Below are 23,774 nucleotides of genomic sequence, written 5' to 3'. Positions count from 1 at the left end.
CTTCCCCCCCTTCCCCCCCCCCCGCACCGACGTTGTAAAGCTCGTTTTGGACATGACAACTTGTACTTCTCATTGTTGCAACAGGTCCGCCTGTATCCTTAAACAACTGGTTTTTCCCCATCTCCTCCACAAGTTATACTGACATCAAATATAGTGAAAGCAGGGGTTATACTGTGGGGAGGGACATACAAAGCAACAAAGAGATAATCTTATAAATGCGTTAGAAACACATGCATGAAAGAAAAAAACATTAAAATATATATCTAAGGGTTCATTTTCCTGACATCACATTATCTGACCTTTTCTGCTTGACTCATACATATACTAGATATTGCAAATAAGGGAAACCATGGGACCTATGTTTCTTTGGGCCTGGCTTACTTCACTTAATATAATTTTTTCCAGTTTTTCCATTTCTTAACAAATGGGGCAATGTCATTCTTTCTGATGGAGGCATAGAATTCCATTGTGTATCTATACCACATTTTCTTGATCCATTCATCTACTGAGGGGCATCTGGGTTGGTTCCATATCTTAGCTATGGTAAATAACCAGCAGTGATTTTTTAAGTGAAATTTGGTTTGCCATTATTCACTGCAGTAATATTTGCAATTTATTATGTCTTCTTGATGGGTCAATCCTTTCCTTTGACTTTTCTGACTACTTTTGTTGTAAATATTACTTTGTAAAATATGATTATAGCTACTTCAGCTTACTTTTAGGCTCTGTTTGCTTGGAAATATTTTATGTTCTTTCATTTCAAGCCTGTATTTGTCTTTGTCACTGAGATATATTTCCTTTAAGCCACAAATGGTGGGTCCTGTTCGTTAATCCAATCTGGCAGTCTGTGTCTTTTGAGTGGAGAGTGTAGACCATTACTATTTAGTTACTATGCAAAAATATGTAGTAATAACTGTAATTTTGTGTTTTTTATGGTTTGATTCTTTTGTAGTTTTCATTTCCTTTTCATTTTATCTGTTTTTACCCATATTTTCCTAGTAGTTTTTATCTTCCTCTACTATGTGTATCTCATACAGTGAGAGAGATGAGTGGTTGTGAAGTCTTATAATTTTTTTGTTTATCATGGATGGATTTTATTTCTCCTTCAATTTAAAAGAATAGATTTTCTGGATGCAGTAATCTAGGTTGGCAGTTAAATTCTTTCAGGTCTTGAAGTATATCTTTCCAAACTGTCCAGTTTAGACTTTCTGCTGAGAAGTCTGCTGTTATTCTGGTAGTTTGTCATTATGTGACTTCATGATCCTCTCTGTTAGCTTTCAATATTCTTCCCTTTTTCTTTAGATTTAGTATTTTAGATATAATATGTCTTGGAGTAGTTCTTTTTGTTTTGTCTGCTGGATGTCTTTAAAGTATCCTGTCACTGAATGGCTGACTCTTTCTCTAAAGATTTGGGAAAAAGTTCTCCTAGCTCATTAAATATATGTTGTATCCATTTGCTTGTACCTCTTCTTTCTCTTCTAAACCCATGATTTATAAATTTGCTTTTTAAATAGTCTCCTGGAGGTCTTGCATGTTTCATTCACATTTCTTTGTTTTCTTTTTCTTTACCTTATTGTTCTTAAACAGCTACTGTCACTTTGAGCCCTGATATTATGTCTCCAATTAGGTCTAGTCTACTAGACAAACTTTATGCATACTTTTTATTTGATTTATTAAGTCTTTTATTTCCAGAATTTTACTTTGATATTTTCAGACTTTGTGAATCTTTATTGAATGTCTCTTTCATATTTTACATGGTCTCCCTTACTTCATTCAGGCATTTGCGTCTTCTTTGACTTCATTCAGCTTTTTAATATATGACCTCTTTCATTTCATTGATCATTTTTATAATCACGCTTCTGAGTCCTTTGTCTTGGCTTTCTTCCTCTTCATTATCCATCTTTGAAAGTGTCATGTGCCTCGCTCTTTCATATTTCTTGTGTTTTTGCATTTAGATCTGAGGGCAAACCATTGGCTGGAGATTTTATTCCTCTATAGCCTTGTAGTCAAAGTGTTCAGCCAAGCATGGATGGTGCATGTACTTTGACACTGCTGGAATGGGGGTCATAATCTATTGCATTCATATTCAGGACAGCAATCTGATCTATATCACTACCCATATAGAGGAAAACTAGCTTAAATCATTTGTGTTTGGGTTTGGCGTAATCTGTAGGTTAGGGTTGGGGCTGATCAAGACTCTTATCTATTTCTGTGCTATTTCCAGTTTAGATCTTCCTCTCTGTTTCCTAAAATCCACTGCTGACCTCACAGTGCTTGTTTTTTTTTCCAGCCAAGCAGGTTCCCATTTGCTTCACAGGCTTTCTTGGCAGTTTTCTCTGTGGAAACAGACTTGCATCCTTTAAATATGCCAGAGAATAGGGAAAAATTAAAATCAAACCTCTAAGTCTTGCACCACTGGTAGTTGAGAGGGTCAGGTATTCTGTCTGCTGGTTTCATATATTTTAGACCCTTCCTCCTAATTTGTTAACCCTGTGAGGAGAGAAAACTAGGGAATATTATATAAGCCCCAGGTCTTGGGTTCCAAAATTTCAGCCCTGCCTGACAACAAATCCCATAACCGGTGTAGATAGCTCTTGAATTCTGAACACTCTTCCAGCCACAAGTATGGTGGTGGTAGTTCTGTTAGGATTCTAAGGCACTGTGAGTTTCTCTAGAGTGCAGAGTGATCTACCAACATGCTCCCCGCATTGCTTTAATTTCTGAGTTTCCTCATGCTAGTATTCTTTCCTCTGCACAACTGCCTCTTTGATTGTCTTGCCCCTAAATACTGTGTCCAAAGATTTCCTCAGCTATGACTGCTCCTTTTATTTCACATCTTCAGGGTAGTATAATCTCACATTCTGCCTTCTTGCTGACCAGTGGAACCAGCCAGAATCTCATGGAACCTGAGTACACAGGCAGCTGAGGGCTTGTAACTTTGTTATTGAAATAGTCCTTAGACAATAAAAGTTCTCGCTTCTTATAGGCAGAGCTAGGCACCACTGCGCCTCTTATTTCCTAAATTTCTATTCATTCAGTTCACACACATCAATGCCAGCCCCTCTCCAAGAGCATCTAATTTTCTCTCACCGAGTCCCTGCATCCTAGGACACGATAGCTGTGATTATTCCTTGCTTTTCAAGTTCCCATGGTAGTTCTCGCTCAAACTCTGCCTGTAACATATGCTAGTTCAAAATAAAATAAAATACTCTTAGAAATGAAAACCATAAAACCTTGCCAGGCTTTCGACCACACAGCCACTCAGTAGCTCCTAAAACCTGAGCACTCTGCCAGCCCAGGGCTCAGTACTTCATTGATGAAATGATTTTCAGACAATGAAACTGAATTGTTCTTCCCAGGATGAGGCATGACTAGAAACCACTGTGCATCTGACTTCCTGAGCTTCTATTCATGTCTCAGCTTACCCATGTCAAAGCCTTTCCCTGTGTACCAGCGTTTTGCCATCCCCCTCACAGATTCTTTGTCCAGATGTCCCTGAACTGTCATAGCTCTTTGTTTTCAGGACACCAAAGTACCTCAGTTGCAAACAGAGCTCCCCAAGATACAGGGAGTGAAAGTCTGCCAGTCCAATGCTGGTCTGTCACTAGGGAAGTCTCTCTCACAGAAAATCCCACACGGGATTTAAAAATTAAAGGAGGCATCATTGATCTCACAGCTCATGCTGCTGTCTGTTGGCTGGCTTCCTGCACCAAGGGAGTCAGGGCTGGAGCTGCAAACTCCTTCTTACTTTTGGTTGTTGTTGTTGTTGTGTTGACTTTCTGTTTCACCAGACTTTTCTGATATACTGCCCTCTTCTGAATACGGTTTCTCCTTTGTTATCTAGAGTCTTCTCATTCATGGAGTGCCCTGATTAAATTATTTTATTTTTTATTTTTATTTTTAGCAACAATTTACATGAAACATGTTATTACTGTGCTGACAATGGAGCTTGAACACAGGGGCTGGACAGTGTGTCTTGGCTTTTTTGCTGATGCTCTACCACTTGAGTCACACCTCCAGTTCTGGATTTTTGCTGGTTAATGAGAATCTCACAGACTTCTTTCCTGTGATCGCCTTGAACCACAATTTTCACATCTTAGCTTTCTGAGTATGTAGGATTACAGGCATGATTCACTTGCCCCCAACTCCAAGGTAACATTTTTACAGGGCTTTCTGAATGCTGTTCTATGTATCAGCTCTTTCTGTTTCTCTTTCTCTCTCTCTCTCGCTCTTTCACTCTCTTGCTCTCGCTCCCTCCCCATCTCTCTTTCTCTCACACACATCTGTACAGCAGTAATAACCTGTAAATATGTTGTAGAAATATCCTCCTTTCAATAAAGTGATAGGAATTTTCTATCATGTATATTCACAAAATATCCTTACCTATTCTGCAATAAAAATAAAAGACAGATGCTTCTTTAGTTATTCTGTGTAATTATAGTTATTTTCTTTGTGGATCAAGGTTTTTTTTAATTGTAAAAGAATTTTGGACTTATTAATTGCATCTGTGTTAAGAAAAATTCCCAGACCTTGTTTTATAATGCCATCTCTCCTGAGAGTACAAATCATTTTGAGGAAAGTGAGCTGAAAATAATAGGTTTTGTTGGCTGCGATAATGATCATTATACATTCTTGTTCTAAGTGGAGCAAAGTCACTCTCTTAGTGGTAAAAAAAAAAAATGAAATGTGATGTGGATGTCTTCATAAGTTCTGAATATTCAATACAGCAAAAAGAATTGGGTTAAACTTCAGAAAGTTCCTCTTACTTTGGCTGTAGTGTGGTTTGAACTCAGGGTCGCACTCTTCCTGGCAAGTGTTACACCACCTGAGCCATATTCCCAGTCCTTAAACTTCTAGTTTGTTTTTCATAAAGGATTTGTCACTCACTTTGCCCAAGCTGGCTTCACACTTCCTTGATTTTCCTATCTTGTCTACCAGGTAGCTTGCTATTACAATGCCTGGCCCTAAAATTGTACTTTTATGATGTAAAATAACACTCCTAAAAGGGTTGTGTGGGGATATATTTTATAATCATGGATGAATAAGTAATTATATTTGTGGGTAGAAGTATTCTTTTAAGCGATGTTTATATAGCTTTTATCATTTTATAAATGGATATAATTAAATCTACTAATCTTATTAAATAAGATATGCTAACACATTAAACCTATACGATTATTATGATGCCTAAAATTCTTCAAGGAAACTAGATTTCCTAAAGTGACTATACCAAGTTAGTGACTTTGTCCTTCAATTATATTATTAATGTATCTTCAGTATGACATTCTGGCATTTCTGTCTCAAATGGAGCTTCACCCTAAACAATGAACTCCATATGTGTCAGTGGGTATAATAGTAGTGTGCAATGAAGGTAATTTTATTTTCCTGTATTATTTTTTTAAGTAGTGTGCAAAGCGGTTTCAATTTAACAAGTCAGATCATGAATAGTATGCATCTTGATCAGTGTCATCCTTTCCATAATTCTTCTCTATTTCTTCTAGTCCCATACACACTCTCAAATTACATGGTGCCATTTTTCCAATTGGAGATTGACTGTAATGACTGTACTTGTTCCTTCTTTCCCTTCCCCAACAAAATATGTTTTAGCTTCCTGGTACTTATTTGTTAAGCTATTAATTAGCTGTTCAGAGGATTTATACCATTAGAATTCTCCCTTGAGTATACCATGCTTTAGTTTGTTTCTGTAAATATATATATAGGTAGGTAGGTAGGTAGATAGATAAATAGATATAGATGAATCCCTATATATGATTCATATATGTTTATAACTTAGATCTAGCTTCTACTATGAGAGGAAACATCTTCTGCACCGTTTTTGTTTCAGTTCAGTGTTGATCCTTGCTGAAAAGACTTTTGATGAGATGGCATAGATGAAGATGACAGACCTAGCCTGATCATTGACGCCATGTGTTTTTTTTCATGCCTGCTCTGGCAAGAGTGGCTTAATGTGAAGTACGAGAAAATACAGATGAAAGAGATGACAGAACAGAATTCAAATAGGTGCCACCTATTAGGATCTGAGTGATTAAGCAGCATTTAAAAACATTTAAATCATGATAATTTCAAAATTTTACAAGTGTTCTTCTCTGCCATGCCTTATAAATAATGAAAATGTTTTGCTGTATCATCTGAGAGAATAGATTTTTTTTAAGACCTGAATCTGCTAGTACAATTCACCATCTTTTATGTCATGTGACTATAGTAGGCAGGCATATTCATGTAAATTCCTCCAGTAAAGAGTCTTTATTGGAAACCTGTGTCTGCATCTACATGCAAATGTAGGCAAACGTATTATTAATTCAGAGACACCCATAGCCCTCACCCAAATAACAATATAACACTCTAAGTCACAGTTTCTATTAAATAGATTCTGAACACTCTCTACTGAAATTCTTTGTGAGCCTGTTTTTTTTATAATATGCGCCTGCTGTAAGAACAACAAAGAAATGTGAATCTTACATATTTGCACAGAAAACAGCCAATTGGAATGAAGTCATAAAATGTGTTGTACTACAAAGGCTTTGCGACTTGACTCGGCTTCCTCCAGAGTGCCAGCAGCAGATTTCTTATTATGCTTTGGTCTCATCTTCAGTGCCAGTGACATGATCTTTTTTCTTTTTTTGGTCTGACTGAAATCTAATTACCAGTAGGGCTGGCAAGATTTCATCTTGTATCTACACTGTAGTTATAGCAAAACAGTTCTTTTAAATCACTTTGTGTTTGAGACAAGGAATACTTAAAAGGAAAAGTCATCTCCTAAGATGACTGGAATATAGAAACATTGTCTAGGAATATTGAAGTACTGACTGATGGAATTTTTCACTGTAGATGTGCGGAAGGCTATTTTGGACAACCTTCTGTACCTGGAGGATCATGTCAACCATGCCAATGCAATGACAACCTTGACTTCTCGGTCCCTGGCAGCTGTGACAGCTTGTCTGGCTCCTGTCTGATATGTAAGCCAGGTACAACAGGCCGGTACTGTGAGCTCTGTGCTGATGGATATTTTGGAGACGCAGTTGATGCAAGGAACTGTCAGCGTAAGTCTTGAACTATTGATGCTCCTGACAGAATTGATGTATTATACCTCAGAGTAGTTGATGAGTTCTTGAGTGGGGATTGGACACAAGGAAATTATCTCTAATGCACGGATGACAGATGTACAGCCTAGACACAGGGTCTGCATATTCCAAAGTATTCCTTTGTACAAACAGAGTAAATCCTTTGCAAATGGCTGCATTGCGGATGTGTTTCTCGATGGCAAACATATGTCTGTTTGCATGTAATATGGAGATTTGAAATGAATATGTGTTCATAGCAGGAAAAGAGAATGTGGAAATTAATTCTTGGAAATTGCCTTGGAAATTCTCTTTTGGCACTTCAATTCTAATCACTTGCTTGAAATACATTTATCTGTCCATTTTATTTCATTAGTGCCCATCGGTAAGCATTAAATGGATATGTTTTAGAGAGTCTGATATTTCATATTTAAGTCTATTAACATAAAACTCTGCCAATATTTTCACACATAGGTATTATAATTGTTAAGTAAACAGCTTCATCTTAAAACTATACAATGTTAGCTTTGTATTTGCTTCCCAGAATTCAGCTACTCATTTAGGACAGGACATTCCTGCCCTTATCTTTGTTTCTTTTGCTATTATTCAGTGTTGCAGAGCATTTATAAATGCTTTGTAATAGTGTTAATACATTATTATGCAAAGATGACTCCATAATAGAAAAATGGAATGGAATACAAGCCCAAGTTAGCACTCCGGTGCATCATGTGACATTAACAGCTTCATTGGTTGTTATAACCTTAGGGAAGAGCAAGTTATGAGACCAGCAATTCACTACTGCTAAATTTCAGTTGTAAGAAGAAAAGCTGAAAACCTATGGGTCAGCCTATAATCTTAGCTATTCAAGAGGCTAAAATCTAGAGTATCTCAGTTCAAACACAGCCTGAGCAGAAAAGACTATGAGACTTCGTTTCCAAAATAGTCATCAAAAAGCAGAGCTGGACCAGGTGCTGGTGACTCGCCAGCTGAGATCTGAGGATCACAGTTCAAAGTTAGCCTAGGCAGGAAAGTCTGTAAGAATCTTATCTCTAGCTAACCACTAAAAAAAGTCAGAAATGAAGCTGTTGCTCAAGTAGTAATGCTCTAGTTTTGAGCACAAAATCCTAGCACCCAGGACCTTGCTTCAAGACTGGCACAAAAAAGCCAGGCTGGAGGTATTCAACTGGAAGAGGACCAGTAGTAGGGCTGGCTTACTGATTGAGAGGGGAATCCCACTGACATTTTTCCCAGGCTTTCCTTAAAACCATAGTCTTCCCAAGTAGCTGGGTTACAAGTGGAAACCATAGCTCCTAGCTTGAAAGCAAAATTTCCATCAGGCTTAGAATGAGTTTAAATACTGTGGAATTCCACTTTTGTGCAGAATCATAAGGAACTTAATATGTTTTTATAAGCAGACAAATTGTGTAGGATCTATGCTTTCTAAATTTGTGACTTCACTGAACAAGATATCTGACCTTGCTGAGACTGTTTTCCCATGGATAATGGTGGGCATGAAGGTTTTTTTGGTTGTGTGTGTGTGTGTGTGTGTGTGTGTGTGTGTGTGTGTAGACTAGAGAATTTAATACATAAAGAGGATCCAGTGTGTCTTGGAGCATAGCGATACATACATGTGGTTGGTCATTTGATAGTATTACCTTTTAGAGTTGTAAGAAGCATTGAGTCACCAGTTCTAAGGCCAGTTCATCATTTAATGTTCTTTCTCTGTCTTCTAATAATCCCTTCCATAAAGATGATGATACTATTCTACTAGTTTACTTCAGTAAACTACAGATGCCCCAAGAACACAGTTTTAATGTTTAAACTTACAAATATTAAGTATCATACTTTTCTACATGTTTATTTTTTAAATTCTATTATTGTTTTTCTTATTTGTGATAATGAAGTGTGAATTCAGAGTCTTCTCAGTTTTCTTGTGGCATACCTGAGCACCACTTGACCCATTCTTCTAGCCCAACTTTTTGCCAGTTATTTTGTTAGAAGCATAACTACTAACAGTGATCCTCCAGAATCTGGCCACCGAAGTCTAGTAAGATGGCAGCATGAGGCTCTGGTGCCCAGCTCCTTTGGTTACTTTTAAGGGGACGTTTCTGGACTGCTACTAAATTTATAGTAAACTTAATTTTGTAGTTGCTACTTGCGGGGAAAAAAAAGGATTTAAAGGTTCTAAACTGCAGAACATTTTTAAACTCATGTATAATACACACAAGAAAAATTTATAAACATAGTAATATACCATACATTTCTTCTGTCCAGATAAAAATAGATATTTAAAGAAAGTATGTTTTTCATTTTTTCCTCCTCATTCCAGCCATGGATGTTCTTAGGCTATTACCTGAGAATATAACAGGCTGCTGCCCAGACAATGTCTCAGTGGCCACCATACTAGTCTTGAGTTAGTAGAGACTGAAGGCAAAACTTTGCTGGAAGAAAATCAAGCAGATTTTAGAAGAGCGTTGAGGGGAAAGGTAATCCAGAAGCAAGTGAACACAATAATAGCATAGCTGATAGAGTAGCTATTTATAATACATTCCTAGGTTGTCCTCAAAGTATAAAGAGATATTGTTCAACATTAACCATCTATGATTAGTTTAAATCCTGATGTCATCTCCCCCTCACAATTTTATGTTCGTGTCAATGCACTTATCTGTACTATTAGCATGTACTTGTAGAGCATAATGTAAGTCATTAATTACCAGCCTATTTGTGACAAAAAAAGAATACCAGCATTTAGTCTAACTGATTATAAGTTTTGGAATAACATCTGACAACTTTATAACAGAAAAATAATGGAAGAGTCCCAAAACCATACATATGTTCTATCTATGGAGATGGTATGTGAAATACAAAAAAAATGATTTGAAAAAGTATAATGCTTTAATCCTAGTAAACTTGAAGCAATATTGGCAATCTTGCATATTTTTAAGTATAAAAGGATGTATATTTTTTCAGTTCATTTTTGTAATACAAAAACTGGTGCATGGTAAACAATTGTTATAGTGAAAGGATAATTGTCATTTCATTAATAATGACATGAATACTATGACATGACAATGTGATACTTTCTCAAAATTAGTCTGGCTTTTGAATCAGTATCATTTGAAATTAAAATATAATCCTTTAATATTATCTCCAATAACCTCATACCTAATCTTAAGTTTCATTAGGAATCTTGGCCAGTTATATTATCTGTTAAACATGAAACCTTATATTTGTTCTGATTACTTCTAAATTCAGTGCCTTCAGTCTATAATAACATTAACAGCACATGAGGTGCCAACCATTAAGCCTTTATATGAATTCCCTCTACAGTTTGTAGAGTTGCTAGAAAGGATAACATGCTTACAATAGTGCATAGGAAACTTTTGTTACTGAATTTAGGTGTCAGTGTTACAGGTGGGGTATACCTTTATTTAACAAACTACATCAAGAGTAGGAGCATTGCAGATCTTCGATTTTATGATCAGGAGCAGTGCTCAATCCTTAAAGTCTATGCATTATATTCCAAATTCCAAGCATACTTCAAAATCAGATACACTGCTGACCCCAAACATTTCCGGGAAGGTAACTCAATCTGTATTGAAGATACTTTTCCAGCCATAGTTGTCTTTTCTTTTTACAGCCTGTCGTTGTAATGTCAATGGCTCCTTCTCAGAGATTTGCCACAGGCAAACTGGACAGTGTGAATGCATGCCCAACGTGCAAGGGCAGCGCTGTGACGAATGTAAGGTAAGGAGGCCCCTGACCACGGAGTTACTGCTTCCCTCATGATTTTCAGTGGCCTGAGGGGGAATGTTTTATTCATGTTTGAATGTTCAAATCAAAACTCAGGATCATCTAATGCTACAGATAGGATTCCATGATGTATTTTCTCAACTAGAACAAAACTTGTTGTCCTTTCCAATTGACCGGCATCTTACATTTATTTAGTAGTCAATTTATATAGCCTTTGATATATAGCCTTTTTGAAGCCAAAAAACTATGAACATATTCTGGTCTTTGGAGAGAAAAAATATTCTTTCCTTTAGTTTTACATTTTAGAAATGAAGTGTCTAACTCCCTTTGTTCTTAGCACATGCTGTCTTTCCAGTTCTATCATTTGAAAGTTGGTTCCAATGACTAACTTGACAAGTTTTCAGTAGGGAAACAAATCAATATATTTTTAGATGTATTTTGGTAAAAATGAAATATTCAATTAAAGTGTGTTATCCTCAGCCCCTGAATGTATCGATTGCTCTGCATTCAGGAGAACATGTCCCTTGAGAATCTTCCCTGAGAACTGGTGGATTTCCACAAAGTCTTATCACATCAATACATTTTATTGGTAATAAAAGACTATTAAGCCAAAGCAAATAATTCTCAGATGTCAAACCTTTCAGTGGAAGTTTGAAAATATCATCTGCTTCTATCTCTTGAATAATACCATATGCTCTTTGTGTTCTTTTCATTTTGTTTTTCTGTGTTTTTTTCCTTTTCTGTTGGATCATGAAGCCCAATCTGTGGTGGGATCCAGCGAAGCGATTCTGCGAGCTCTGTCACTGCGATCCCCTGGGCTCTGTGTCACCGCAATGTGACATGACAGGAAGATGTGTCTGTAAAGCAGGCTTCCTAGGGAGACGGTGCAGCCTCCGCAGGCAGGTGCACCAGCAGGAGGAGCAGCCCCAGAGGGCACAGCGGGTGCTGGGGTCCCCCCGGAGGTGGGGTTCCAGCAGCTCCAGTGGCTGTCCTCGGGGAGCATATCGGGCCCCAGCTCCGGTAATGGCAGAGGCATTGCATGGCATGTGTGATCTGTTTGCTGCAGCTGGAAAGTCCCTAGTGCCATTTAACCAAATTACTACGTGTGCAGATTGCCAGTGCCAAATTAGACATCTTCCCACTGACACCTTTTGAAAAGTAACTCTCCTTATGCTTTGAAACATATATTGGAGTTTAAACGAGGTAGAAATTAAATGAGAATTTTTGGAAGGAACTCAGGTTTCATTTCATTTTATGAATGAACAAATTTTTTTTTAATAAACAAAGGAATTTGCCCAGGAAATGTAGAGCATCAATATAGCTCTTATCTGGTATTCATTATAATTAGGGGTTTTGTTCCTTTCCACATCCTAATTTTGCTCATGTGTATATCAAACACAAGAAACAGATTATCCCCTGCCACAAATGCAATATCATACTAAAAATAAGGAAAGTTGTTTCTAGTTACCAAATTTGGTTCTAACCTTACTAAGCAAATGCAAATAATGATAAGAAAGCGGAAGAGAAGTAAAAAGAGAAGAGGGGAGACACCTTTTCAGGGCTGAGTTGCAGAGTAAAAAGAGACAAGATTTGCTGCTGTAGATTTGAGATCCTTAAAGAGTTGAGGGTAGGGATTCTAAGGAAGGAGTAAAATGGAAAATAAGAGGAAAAACCATGATTTCATCTCAGAGCTTATTATTGTACCTTAGAGAAACAAGAAATTTGGGTAACAAGTTGCCTCACACCAAATCCCAAATTCCTCATTCCTAGCTGTATATTACTTCTTTCTATAATTTGCCTTCTTCATATACAGTAGACGCAACCTCATAAGGTTTGTGTCTGCTTAAATATTCCAGCAAACAAGTCAGAAAAATTTTTGGCTGGGAATTGAAGTTCATGCCTAATAATTCCAACACTCAGAAAATGGAATTACACAGTGAGATCTTATCTTAAATATATATATATATATTCAAGGAAAAACGCACAACTATGAAGCTTGAATCAGAGAGAACGTGGCATCATGGACAGCTTTTGACTTCTTCTATAGTGAAGTTCTGACTCTAGGGAGAAAAAGAAAGGCAGAAGGATTTCATACAAAAAGCCTATTTGGGCAAAGATTACCAGAATCTTTTTTTTTTGTCCAGATCCATAGGAAGGACTCAAGCAAATTTTTCCCATTAGCAGATTCCTGTTAATAGGAACTTTCTAATACCTTTCTGGGACTAGAAGTGATTTGAAGAAGCACAGGAGAGTCCTGGGCCAAGAAGCACAAGAGAGTCCTGGGCCTGGGCTTAGTTCATTCACTGTGCTGTATCAGAGGAACATTAAATGGAGTAATTTAGAAAGAGCAGAAATGTGTTCTTCACCAATGGAGTTGAAAAGTAAAGTACTGTCAGGTCCCTCGTTGCTGATGGCCTTGCGTCCTCTTGACAAGCATCTCTTCACAGCTACCTCATGTGGTGGAGAAATCATTTTGGAGTCTTTTTATTAGGACACTGATGTCATTCCTGAGGAGCTTCACTCTCCTGACTGAATCCTCAATCCCAGCCTCCTAATACCATCACAACAGAGGTTAGAATTTCAGCACAGGAAGTTGGAAGAGAATGAACTTCTTCTGTGTAGACAGAAGAATGGAAGCTGGTGGTTGTTGGGTACCAGAATTCTGTACTGCACACTTCCTTGCAGGGAGTGGACATAGGGCATGAGGCACTAACATGGGATGGTTAAAGGGAATGTGAAGTATTATTACTACTAATATTGTTCCTAAATGGAGATGTCTTTAAAATAAATGCTATTCTCAAAAACAAGTGAATCAATTTAAAATAAAAGACAACACTAGTAACAACAAAATGCCTTTATAACAGAAATTGAGCAGAAAATCAACTCTTCTTCACACCCTACATATCTCAGTACTGCTTTGTTCTAAGACACAATCAATCAATCTATCTATAACAAAGTGAAGGACTGAGGCAGTATTTTGTGTGTAAGAGTGTAAAGAACACTGATTTTGAATCTAGAATGGTTGCATCGCAATCCTGACTCAATAGTTTACCAGCTTGTAACTTTATGCAACTTTCCATGCCACAATTACCCCAATATTTTAAAATGTAATAACAATTACATCTTCAGGAGTTTTCCTGAGAATTCACACTGATGAAAGGTTTTAGAGCAGTACTTGGCACAAAAGAATCAATACTTGAGTGTTGGATTTTATTACTTCTCCTAGCAAGAATTATTTATGGGAACCCAACCAAGTTCCTGCTACACATGGACCAGCACTCTTCCCTGTGTTCATGTTACAGTATTAATCTCGATTGTTAGCTAGGAGTGTTTGACCCTTAGATTTCATCATTAGGGGAATTTTCTTTTTTTTAGGAGAATTTTTTTAGCTTTTGAAATAAGGCTTTTTGAAGCTCAAATGGAATAAAAATTGTATTAGTGAAGCTTGGTAGTCTTACTTTGGAGTCACTTAGCCTTTTATGCTACATTATTTAACTATTTGAGAAGTATGAAGATGACATTTCATCTTATGCATTTTCTGGCAACATCAGTATTGGAATTTATTTATAATGGCTATGATTTAGAAAATCATTTAATATGAAAATTTTGAGCCCATAAAATATGCATATAGATCTATACACACATGTATACCTGTACACAAACATATACGTGCATATATATATATATATATATGTGTGTGTGTTTACATATGCCAAATAAAGAAAATTTAGGAAATAAAAATGAATGTAAAGTACTACCTTAATGTAAACTACTACCTGAATTTAAAGTAATATCTATAATTTACCTTATCTATTGAAATTTTTGGAAATATTAGCAATGGAAAGTATTTCTTCTACTAATTTAGCATATATTCTAGTTTTGTTCTATATAGTTACATTTGTATTTATGTGTTTCTGAGTGGTGTGTGTGCCCTAAGTATGTAATAGAATCTGTAGAATTCTTTTTGCTGCTTCTTAGAAACATTTTACATCGCTTTGAAATGTATTTTAACAATCGCTCCTCATCTGATAGCATGAATGCATCATCATTTGATTTGTTCAGCTATTTCCCTAACACTATGTAATGCCCCCCACAGTTATACACTGTGCTAAGTAATACTGAAATGGATATGCCTCTATTTTAATTACTTTTCTAATGATTGATTTTTTTTTTTTTTTGCCTGTCCAGGGCTTGAACTCAGGGCCTAGGCAATGTCCCTAAGCCTTTTTGTGCTCAAGGCCAGCACTCTATCACAGCACCACTACTGGCTTTTTCACAGTACTTATTTGGAGATCTCAGCCTCCTGAGTAGCTGGGATTACAGGTGTGAGCTACCGGTACCTGAGATCACTTCTTTGTAACTAGGATTTTCCACTGAATTTCTCTAGTGTGAATAAAAATATTTGTGTTTTAATTTTTCCTTGTGTAGGTAAATTTGATTTCAACATCATAGCATTTTCTGGCACTATTGGATACTTTTTTCAATATAGTGAAATCTGAGTTAACGAGAAAGAAAACTAAAGTCAGCAGTCAATGTAAATATTAAAATTATCAAGTTGAGATAGCCAATTTTATTTTAACAATCAAATTCTTCATAGTCAGATTAAAAGCCTATTTTTTTCAGTGTGATTTTAACTTTTGAAACATTTTTAAATAATTTCAACAACAATTTCAAATATGCATAATGAGGCATATTCACTTCTCTTTGGGTGATTAACATAAAATGGTAATGTTTATTTTTACCAAGAAGTAATTACTAAATCTAATTTTCCAAAATAGAAATTATTTTTTACAAACAAGTAATTACTGAGACAAATTTTCCAGATGAAATATCTTAATGATGTGACATTCTATACCGAAAAGGCTGGTGTGACATGCTTTTTTTTTTTTAATTTAATTTAATTTTTTTTGTGAACATACTGTACAGAGGGGTTACAATTACATGGACAGGATAATGCGTACATTTCTTATCAAGCATTGTAGCCTCCTCCTTTGTTTGTGACATGCTTTTTTAAAAAAATTATTATCTTTAAGTAGTTAAGAAGTTACACATTAAGCAAGATAAATGCTTTTAATTTTTCCTAATAGTGACTCCTATATCCATTGGTATGTTCTAACACAGTCACCCAAGTCTGATAGCATGCCTTTCAAGAAAGGCAGCCGAAGTAGTAATACAAACGACTGCAGAAAATGATGCGTTACGAATACGTACATGATATATATGTGAACAATTTATCAATTGACAACTTCTTTTTACTTTTCTAATTTAGTGCTTTCCTATGTTTGTTTTCTCATTAAGTCAGTTTCCATGATTAAAACCCAAGAAAACTAGATATTTGTTGAATCAATTATTTAGTCAGAGTAGGTATTACCTGTAATTTGTAATGAAAATTACATACTATAGCCAAGACTAGAAGTATTTATGGGTCTATGATAAAAAAAAATAGATCAAATTTTAGGATAAATTTTTTGAAATTTATTTTAGCTTTAGACTGCTGGTCAATACTGTCGAAAGGATTACCAAGTAAAAGCAATTCATAAGTTATGAAAGTAATAAATTTAGATGATTAGAAATAAAGTGAACTAAAATTTAAAGTTAGAAATACAAAGTATAAGTTATTTCTCATGGCAACTTTAGAAAGTATAGGAGGTGGCTGACTAAAACAAAACTGGAAAAAAAGAATAATATCTACTTCTGCTATTAGTATTGATGGTATTTTAAGACAATTTATCTTTGGATATCAGAAAATATCCACTCTACCAAATAACAACTTAATTGCTCTAACATCAGGAAGGAATCCTGAAATCCCGCTTCCTCTTCTCCAGCCTGATCTCTTCTCTTTTGTGCATCTTACCTCATTGTGGGTTAATTACTACAATTTCAATGTACTTCCTCTTCCATGCCAGCCTCAAACTTTTGGGCTACAATCCACAAGAGGGTGTGTTCCATGCAATTGCAATTCTTTTGGGTCGAAGTCGTTTGACTGTGAAGAGAATGGACAGTGCTGGTGCCAGCCTGGGGTCACAGGAAAGAAATGTGACCGCTGTGCCCATGGCTATTTCAACTTCCAGGAAGGAGGTTGCACAGGTATGTAACTAAGACTGGTGCTAGGGTCTTGGCTTCTGCAATAGTCTCTTCTACTAAAGAAAATTCTCAATGACAACAAATATATGATACAGAATATTTAACTTAATAAGTAATCATAATTCTTTTCAGTTAAATGGCAAGTACAGTGCACTGCCATATAAATCATCTGCCCTATAAATTCATTTGCAAATCCTCAAGGAAAAAAGTCCATCAGCAGATCCCAATTCTAACCTGTTGCTCCCAGTCTGTGACCTACATGCTGCCAGTTACTATAGCTGGAAATTCAAATGGTCAGTGTTTCTTGTATCAGTGTTATCATCGACCTACTCCAAAGGAAAGACATAATGCAACTTATTGTAAACTTGAGACAAGTATCAAATAATTTAATATAGTTTTCCTAGATCAAACCATATGGTTTAGCTACTTTCTTAGGTACCTTAAAAACTGTGATAATTAAGGAGCTAAACAAATCAGGCTGTACATAGTTAGTACATGAGAAAAGAAAGGAAGGGTCTGCTAACATGATTCCTTTCAATAGTGTTGTGTGTTCATCCAGAGCCTTCACACAAATCATAGACTATATTGTTACTATTAACCATCATAGAAAATTTATGTGTCAGTATGAATATTTAAATTTGAAAAAATAATTTTTATATATTCACCAGCATTTTAGATACATGGTTTTATCATAGCCCAAACCATTTTAAGTTACTGTGAAGGTGATCATTGTAGGCTTTCTAGGAATTTGTGTATGATCTACAAGCGTGCATTTAAAGTCATGATCTGTCTTTGGGAGAGTAAGGGGGACATAGAAATGGTGGGACAAAGAGTGAAGAAATGCAGTAATGATACTATGTTGAAAATGAATGATATAAATGTGGGTGGGGATGGGAGGGAACAACTGGAAGAGAGCAAGGGAAAAGGTGAAACTGTACAAAAAGAAATCTATTCTGCATCTAACTTACATAACTATAACTCCTCTGTACATCACCTTTACAATAACAATAAAATGCATTAACATGGGAGGATGGGAGGATGTTCCAAGAAAATTACATGATGAAGCCCATATGTAAAAATTAATATACACCAATAAAAACTATTGACCATTAAAAAAATAAAAATAAAATTATGAGGTGGCAATTTACAATACTTTAAATCCAGTCCTTCCTAATATTTCTGCTTATTATAAATTAATGTGAAGATATTGTACATTCAGACATGCCACCTAGCAAGTTACAGATAGAATAAAAATAGTAGGTAAAATTAGGAAGTGGTGATTCTATTTCAAAAATGCAGACTGGTAGCATGCTAAGCCAGAGAAGCAGAATGGAAAATGAAGCACCATCTAGGAAGGATAACATTTAAGATTGCCAGCATGACTTTCACTGAGCAGCCTGGATTTAACCAGTGGATATATCGGTAACTAGCTTTGTGACCTTGACTAGGTGATTCAGCCTTGCTTTTTCTCTGCAAAATTCAGCTATTATATTAGGACAATAATAGTATCTACATCATACTGTTTTGAATTAGTTAATTCCAATAAAATATTGAGAGAAATTCCTATAATGTTAAGTGCTATGTGTTCATCATCAGTTACATTTATTCATATTTTTAATTGTGGAAAACATTATGCTTTGGCAAGAGAAAACTAGCTAATTGCTTAGATCTTTGTGTTCATTGTTAGTATTCCACTGAAGACGTACTTAGAGAATTTCTATTTACAAATAATGATTCAAACTGTCCCAAGATATTTGTTAGTGCATAAATTCAAACATCACGCTTAGTATTTTTCTTCTTAATGAATGGTGCATATGAAATAAATCCTTTGATGTTAAATAAACAGCCATAGTCATAATAACAAAAAAACACTAATTACTGACATTTATTTACTGTTTATTCTTTGTCTAGTATTGTGCTAAACCTTTTTAGCAACTGATACAAAATGTTATAAACAGTAATAATTGTGATTCCTTAAAAAGTGAACTTAATTAAATATCCAAGCTGTGTTTAATAAAATGGTTTACTCATCATTTAACCAGTCAGAAGGCTTCTCAAATATTAGTCTTCCATTTGAGGTCGAGTACTTGATGTTTCTACTCTCACTGTTTAGTTGTTGGAAATTAAAAACTGTACTAAAACATATTCTTTGTAGTTGGCGCAACTACTGATAATAAGAGGCAAGAATGCCTTGTTTTGCATGGCTTGGAAGAGCTTCCTAAACTTTGTTTTGTTAATGTTTCATGACATGAATAGATAAGAAATTCACTCTTCTATCTAACATTCTGAGGAAATAGAATGAAAATTTATTGAAAGAAATACCAGAAGGTGATAAGCAAAAATTAAAATGACTTTAAAGAGTTTTTATAACTATGTTTTAAATATTCATAAAAATGAAATTTTGTGTCATTTGTAATTATATGCATGATGTACTGGACTTGATTCACAAAACTTACTTATTATTATTTTGATCCTCAGTCATCATCAAAGAGGAAAATCAAAAACAATAACTTTAAATAGCTACACAACCAAAATTTTAAACTCCATTTTGCCTGGCTGTGCTATATTTCAGTTAAGAGGACATTTAGGAAATCTAGAATTGCCTAATTTGGGAAAACAATCATTTAAACACAGTAATATTAGATAATCATCTCCTTTGTGAAATGTAGCTATGTATGATATAGAATATGAAAGTTAAGCTTTTATGTCTGAGGACGCTTAAACACAATATGGAAAATGCAAAGCCATATTAACTAACAATAAAATCTCAATAGTTAAGTAAACATTAAGTCATTTAACCTTTCTTTATTTCCCCTCTTTCTCTGTGAAGCTTGTGATTGTTCCCATCTGGGTAATAACTGCGACCCAAAAACAGGTCAATGCATTTGCCCTCCCAACACCATTGGGGAGAGATGCTCCACCTGTGCACCCTATACCTGGGGCCACAGCATTGTCACTGGTTGTAAGGTGAGTGACTTACTTTATCATCTCACAGCTTCTGTCAGGTTTGTTATTGTTGTTGATTCAGTAGAGTTCGACAACTAGGAATTTCAAATCCCACTCTTACATCACAAAAATACAGAATTGTCAGACAGTGCATTGCAGATAACTTTCATGATCATTCATTTTATTGTTGGATAACACAATTTAGCACACATTTATTCAGCTAAATCCACAATACCTACCAAAAGAGGGGGAAACAGAACAAAAAATTCTGTAGTAAGAGCAGAAAGCAAATATTACATCTTTAGGTGAAATATATCAGCATAGTACAAGTCAATGGGAAGTTCATGGAAGAAGTTCACTAAAAGTCTCTAGACACTACCTCCACATTGACTTGTCAGGAAGAAGTTGAAAGAATTCTAAGGATCCTATTAATGACCTTTAGCTTGGGGCCAAAGAAGTCCTCATTCTCCTTTTCCCCACCTTGGGCAGATGGTGGAAATTGGCATGCCAAGACTTATGTTCAGAGAAATGTAGCATCAGCAGGGAAGAACTGATAAGACTGCTGAAGAAGAGTCACCATTAACATGTCATTACACCTTAAGGAGTAATAACAACAATACTAAGGAGCTTCCATGCAGAGGTGGTCTAGCTATGATGAGGGGCTCAAGCTGGTAGGAGCTCATTACTCTTAGCAGAAAGAGAAGGCTTACAGATAACTCCCAAGGTTATATAATCAGAGTAGCAGGCATGAGTTCAGGAAGGTGAGGAGTTCAATGTTCTACCATTTTTATCTTTTTTTGTGAGATACTTTGTGCTGAGTCTTGTTTAACAATTAGAGTCATGGGAAAATCCATTGTTTTGGTTTGCTGTCAATCCCCAATGGAATCCTATACCACTGCTGTTTTGCTGTCATGGTAGTTTGGTTTGGCTTCCTTCACTTAATGTGATGATTTTCCAATTCATTCATTTTCTTACATGTATCTACATTTTGATCTTCTTAATTTTTTAATGAATTTCGGTTACATGTCATATTATTACTTGTTTATTTACATTCAATTAGTACTTGAGTCATTTCCAGTTTGGGGCTATTATGTATAATTACGCTGTCAACCTTGGTATGAAGTCAAAGGCTTATTTATAAGCATGTTTTTATTTCTCTTCATAAGAACATTAACATCTTCTAAATTAACACTTGAAATTCTGACCATTATTAATCTGAAGCATTCTGCTGGGTGTATATTCATATCTTTAAGTGTTTAATGGATGTTGGCAATTGTTTTACGACCTAGTTTCTCATTTGTGTATCTCTTTTTATGAGGTACTTACAGATTTTTGCATATCTCTTTTGCATATCTCTATTAAGTGTTTTCTTAATAATGAATTGTAAATGTAGTTTTTGTATATATTCCAGAAACAAGTCCTTTAACTTGGGTGTTATATAAGTATATACTCTATTATAATAGAGCTTGATTTTTATTTAGTAACTTTATGTGATTTTTAGAAACATTACTTTTATTGCCTATTTTTATGGCTCATGCTTATGTACTATTTTAAATAGTATTGATTTTCCCAAGTCAGATTTAAGTTGGCTGGCTCTCTTATGTTTTCTTTGGTGGTACAAAGATGTAAACTCATTGTCTTGCATTAGCTAAGCTCTTGCTCTATCACTTGAGCCACAGCTCCAGCTCTTCCCATTTTATTTTTTCAACAAATTCTACATTTTTAGTTATTAAATTTGGGATTATATTTTCCTTTAAAAATTATTTTGTCTGGTATGGCATAAAACTTTGACATAAAGTCCACTTGATACTCAGTTTTTCCAATATCATTTGTAGAAAAGATTATTTTATTTAATATGAAATACTGTGTCCCCTTTTCAAATCCAGTGTATTCCCTGTGTATTTATATATGTTTATCATTATGTATATAATACAGTGTTTTGACTTCTGTAGCTTTCTTGCACAAAATGAAACAAAGTTATTAAAGTTCTACAACTCTAGTCTTTATTTCCATTACCATTTGCATATTTATATACTTTGAATTTCCATATAAATTTTCAACTCAGCTTCTCAACTTCTTGAAAATCTTCTAAGATTTGATTGGGAATCAAATATATATATATATATATATATATATATATATATATATATATAATATTGAGTCTTCAATTATATGAACATGGTATGCCTTTACATTTATTTAGGTCTATATAATTTTTCTTACTAATATTTTATTATTTTTATTTTCAAATCTTGCATATATGATAAAGTTATCATAGATTTATATTTTTGAGCAAACTTAAATAATATTAAAATGTGATAACCAAGAGTATCTTAGTTGGCCCAAGGTAGTACACAAGAAAAACGTAGATTCTCTTTTCCCAATGAGTTAGCCCATATGCAACTCTAATAATAGAGTTAGACATCTGAACAGTTAGACATTTGAATATTCAGGATGTAAATCACTATAATTCAGTTTAAATCTTTGCATAAACAATTAATGTTGGTGTTATTAATTTTGAACATTGGATAATATATTGATTAAAGACGATTTAAAAAGTTTCATTACTTTGAGCCAAAATGTCTGAAAAGCTATGAATTTTACCATTATGAAGTCACTTAAAAAATTGTGTAGAATTCATCTAAGGTTTTAAGTGTTAAGAGTTTATACTCACAAATAAATTCTTTGTAAGTTCTAGTTTAAACAGTGATTTGAGATTTATAGCTCTTCTTTCTTTGTGTCATGGATAATTTCTCCATGCTGACGTGTGAGCACACACATCATTTGAGCTGTTATTGAAATAGACTATAAAGCCTGACATTTTTCACTAGCAGGGGAATAGTGAATAAATCCTCTGTTGCTAAATAAACATTGCATCTAATTATGATTTAGGTTTGATATTGGTACAGTGCTATCTAAACATATGGCTAATGGGCTCATTTATTCTCCACTATAACTTCCTGAATTAACTCTCTGACTTGGAGAGGTCACAGTGTCTATTTGTATAGTCAACTATTCCTCAAAACTTAGTGCTTTTGTTTTAAACAACAAATGTATTAACAGATATCTCATTTGTTTTTTGCTACTTAAAGATAAGGAGCTATAAACAGGCAACAAATTTGAGACTTAAATACCTTGAAAAGGTAAAAAAAAAAAAAACAACAGAAGGTTAGGAACATTCTGATATTATTAATTGGGCAGGCAGAAGATATTAACCTACTGTGAAGGTTAAAATAGATTCTAAAGAATAAAACTGATAAGATAGTTTTAGCTATCTATCTATCTATCTATATATATATATGTATATATATATATATATATATATATCAAAGATGAATTTGGGAAAAAAAGAAGATTCAGATCTGGTCAAAAAAATATGCTCTCTACCTAAAAGAACTCAACATGTCAGGGCTGGGAAGGTGGTTCAGTGGTAGAGCGCTTGCCTTGCATGCATGAGGCCCTGGGTTCAATTTCTCAGTACCACATAAGCAGAAAAAGCCAGAAGTGGTGCTGTGGCTCGAGTGGTAGAGCGCTAGCCTTCAGCTGAAGAGCTCAGGGACAGTGCCCAGGCCTAGAGCTCAGGCCCCACAATCGACAAAAGAAGAAAAAGAAAAAAAGAACTCAACCTGTTCTAGTAAAAAAAAAAAAAAAATGAAGAAAACCCCTCAAATTGTTAAAGTTCTAGCAAAAAACAAAAATCCTATTCCATGAGTTTAAAAATTATATGCATGTAAGATAAAGGAAAAAAAGGTAGCAGTAAAATATTTCAAATCAGGGTCATCTGTAAAACTGAAATCTAAAGCCAATACACTACATATCATTTCTCTGCTAAGCTTTCCTTGGCTTCTGTATGTCTGATTTGTTTCTACTTGTTGGGTTTTCAGAGTATTTCATACCTCCCTATTACCCGGG

At 35.0% G+C, this 23,774-nt stretch overlaps 1 protein-coding gene across 1 annotated transcript in view; it reads left to right on the top strand.

Moving 5' to 3' along the window:
- Lama2 (laminin subunit alpha 2) overlaps positions 1 to 23,774 on the top strand; it is a 565,166-nt gene that overhangs the window by 355,246 nt on the left and 186,146 nt on the right. The window contains exons 19-22 of the mRNA XM_070010715.1: positions 6,850 to 7,061; positions 10,720 to 10,826; positions 16,739 to 16,919; positions 19,747 to 19,883. Of these exons, the coding sequence (XP_069866816.1) occupies positions 6,850 to 7,061; positions 10,720 to 10,826; positions 16,739 to 16,919; positions 19,747 to 19,883 (637 nt within the window). The remainder of the gene's footprint in view (positions 1 to 6,849; positions 7,062 to 10,719; positions 10,827 to 16,738; positions 16,920 to 19,746; positions 19,884 to 23,774) is intronic.

This window comes from Dipodomys merriami, unplaced genomic scaffold (genome assembly GCF_024711535.1).
Source record: "Dipodomys merriami isolate MVZ:Mamm:240054 unplaced genomic scaffold, mDipMer1.0.p SCAF_8, whole genome shotgun sequence".
NCBI classification, from domain to species: Eukaryota; Metazoa; Chordata; class Mammalia; order Rodentia; family Heteromyidae; genus Dipodomys; species Dipodomys merriami.
Note: the sequence above shows the minus strand (reverse complement) of the source record. Positions and strands in the feature narration are given on the sequence as shown.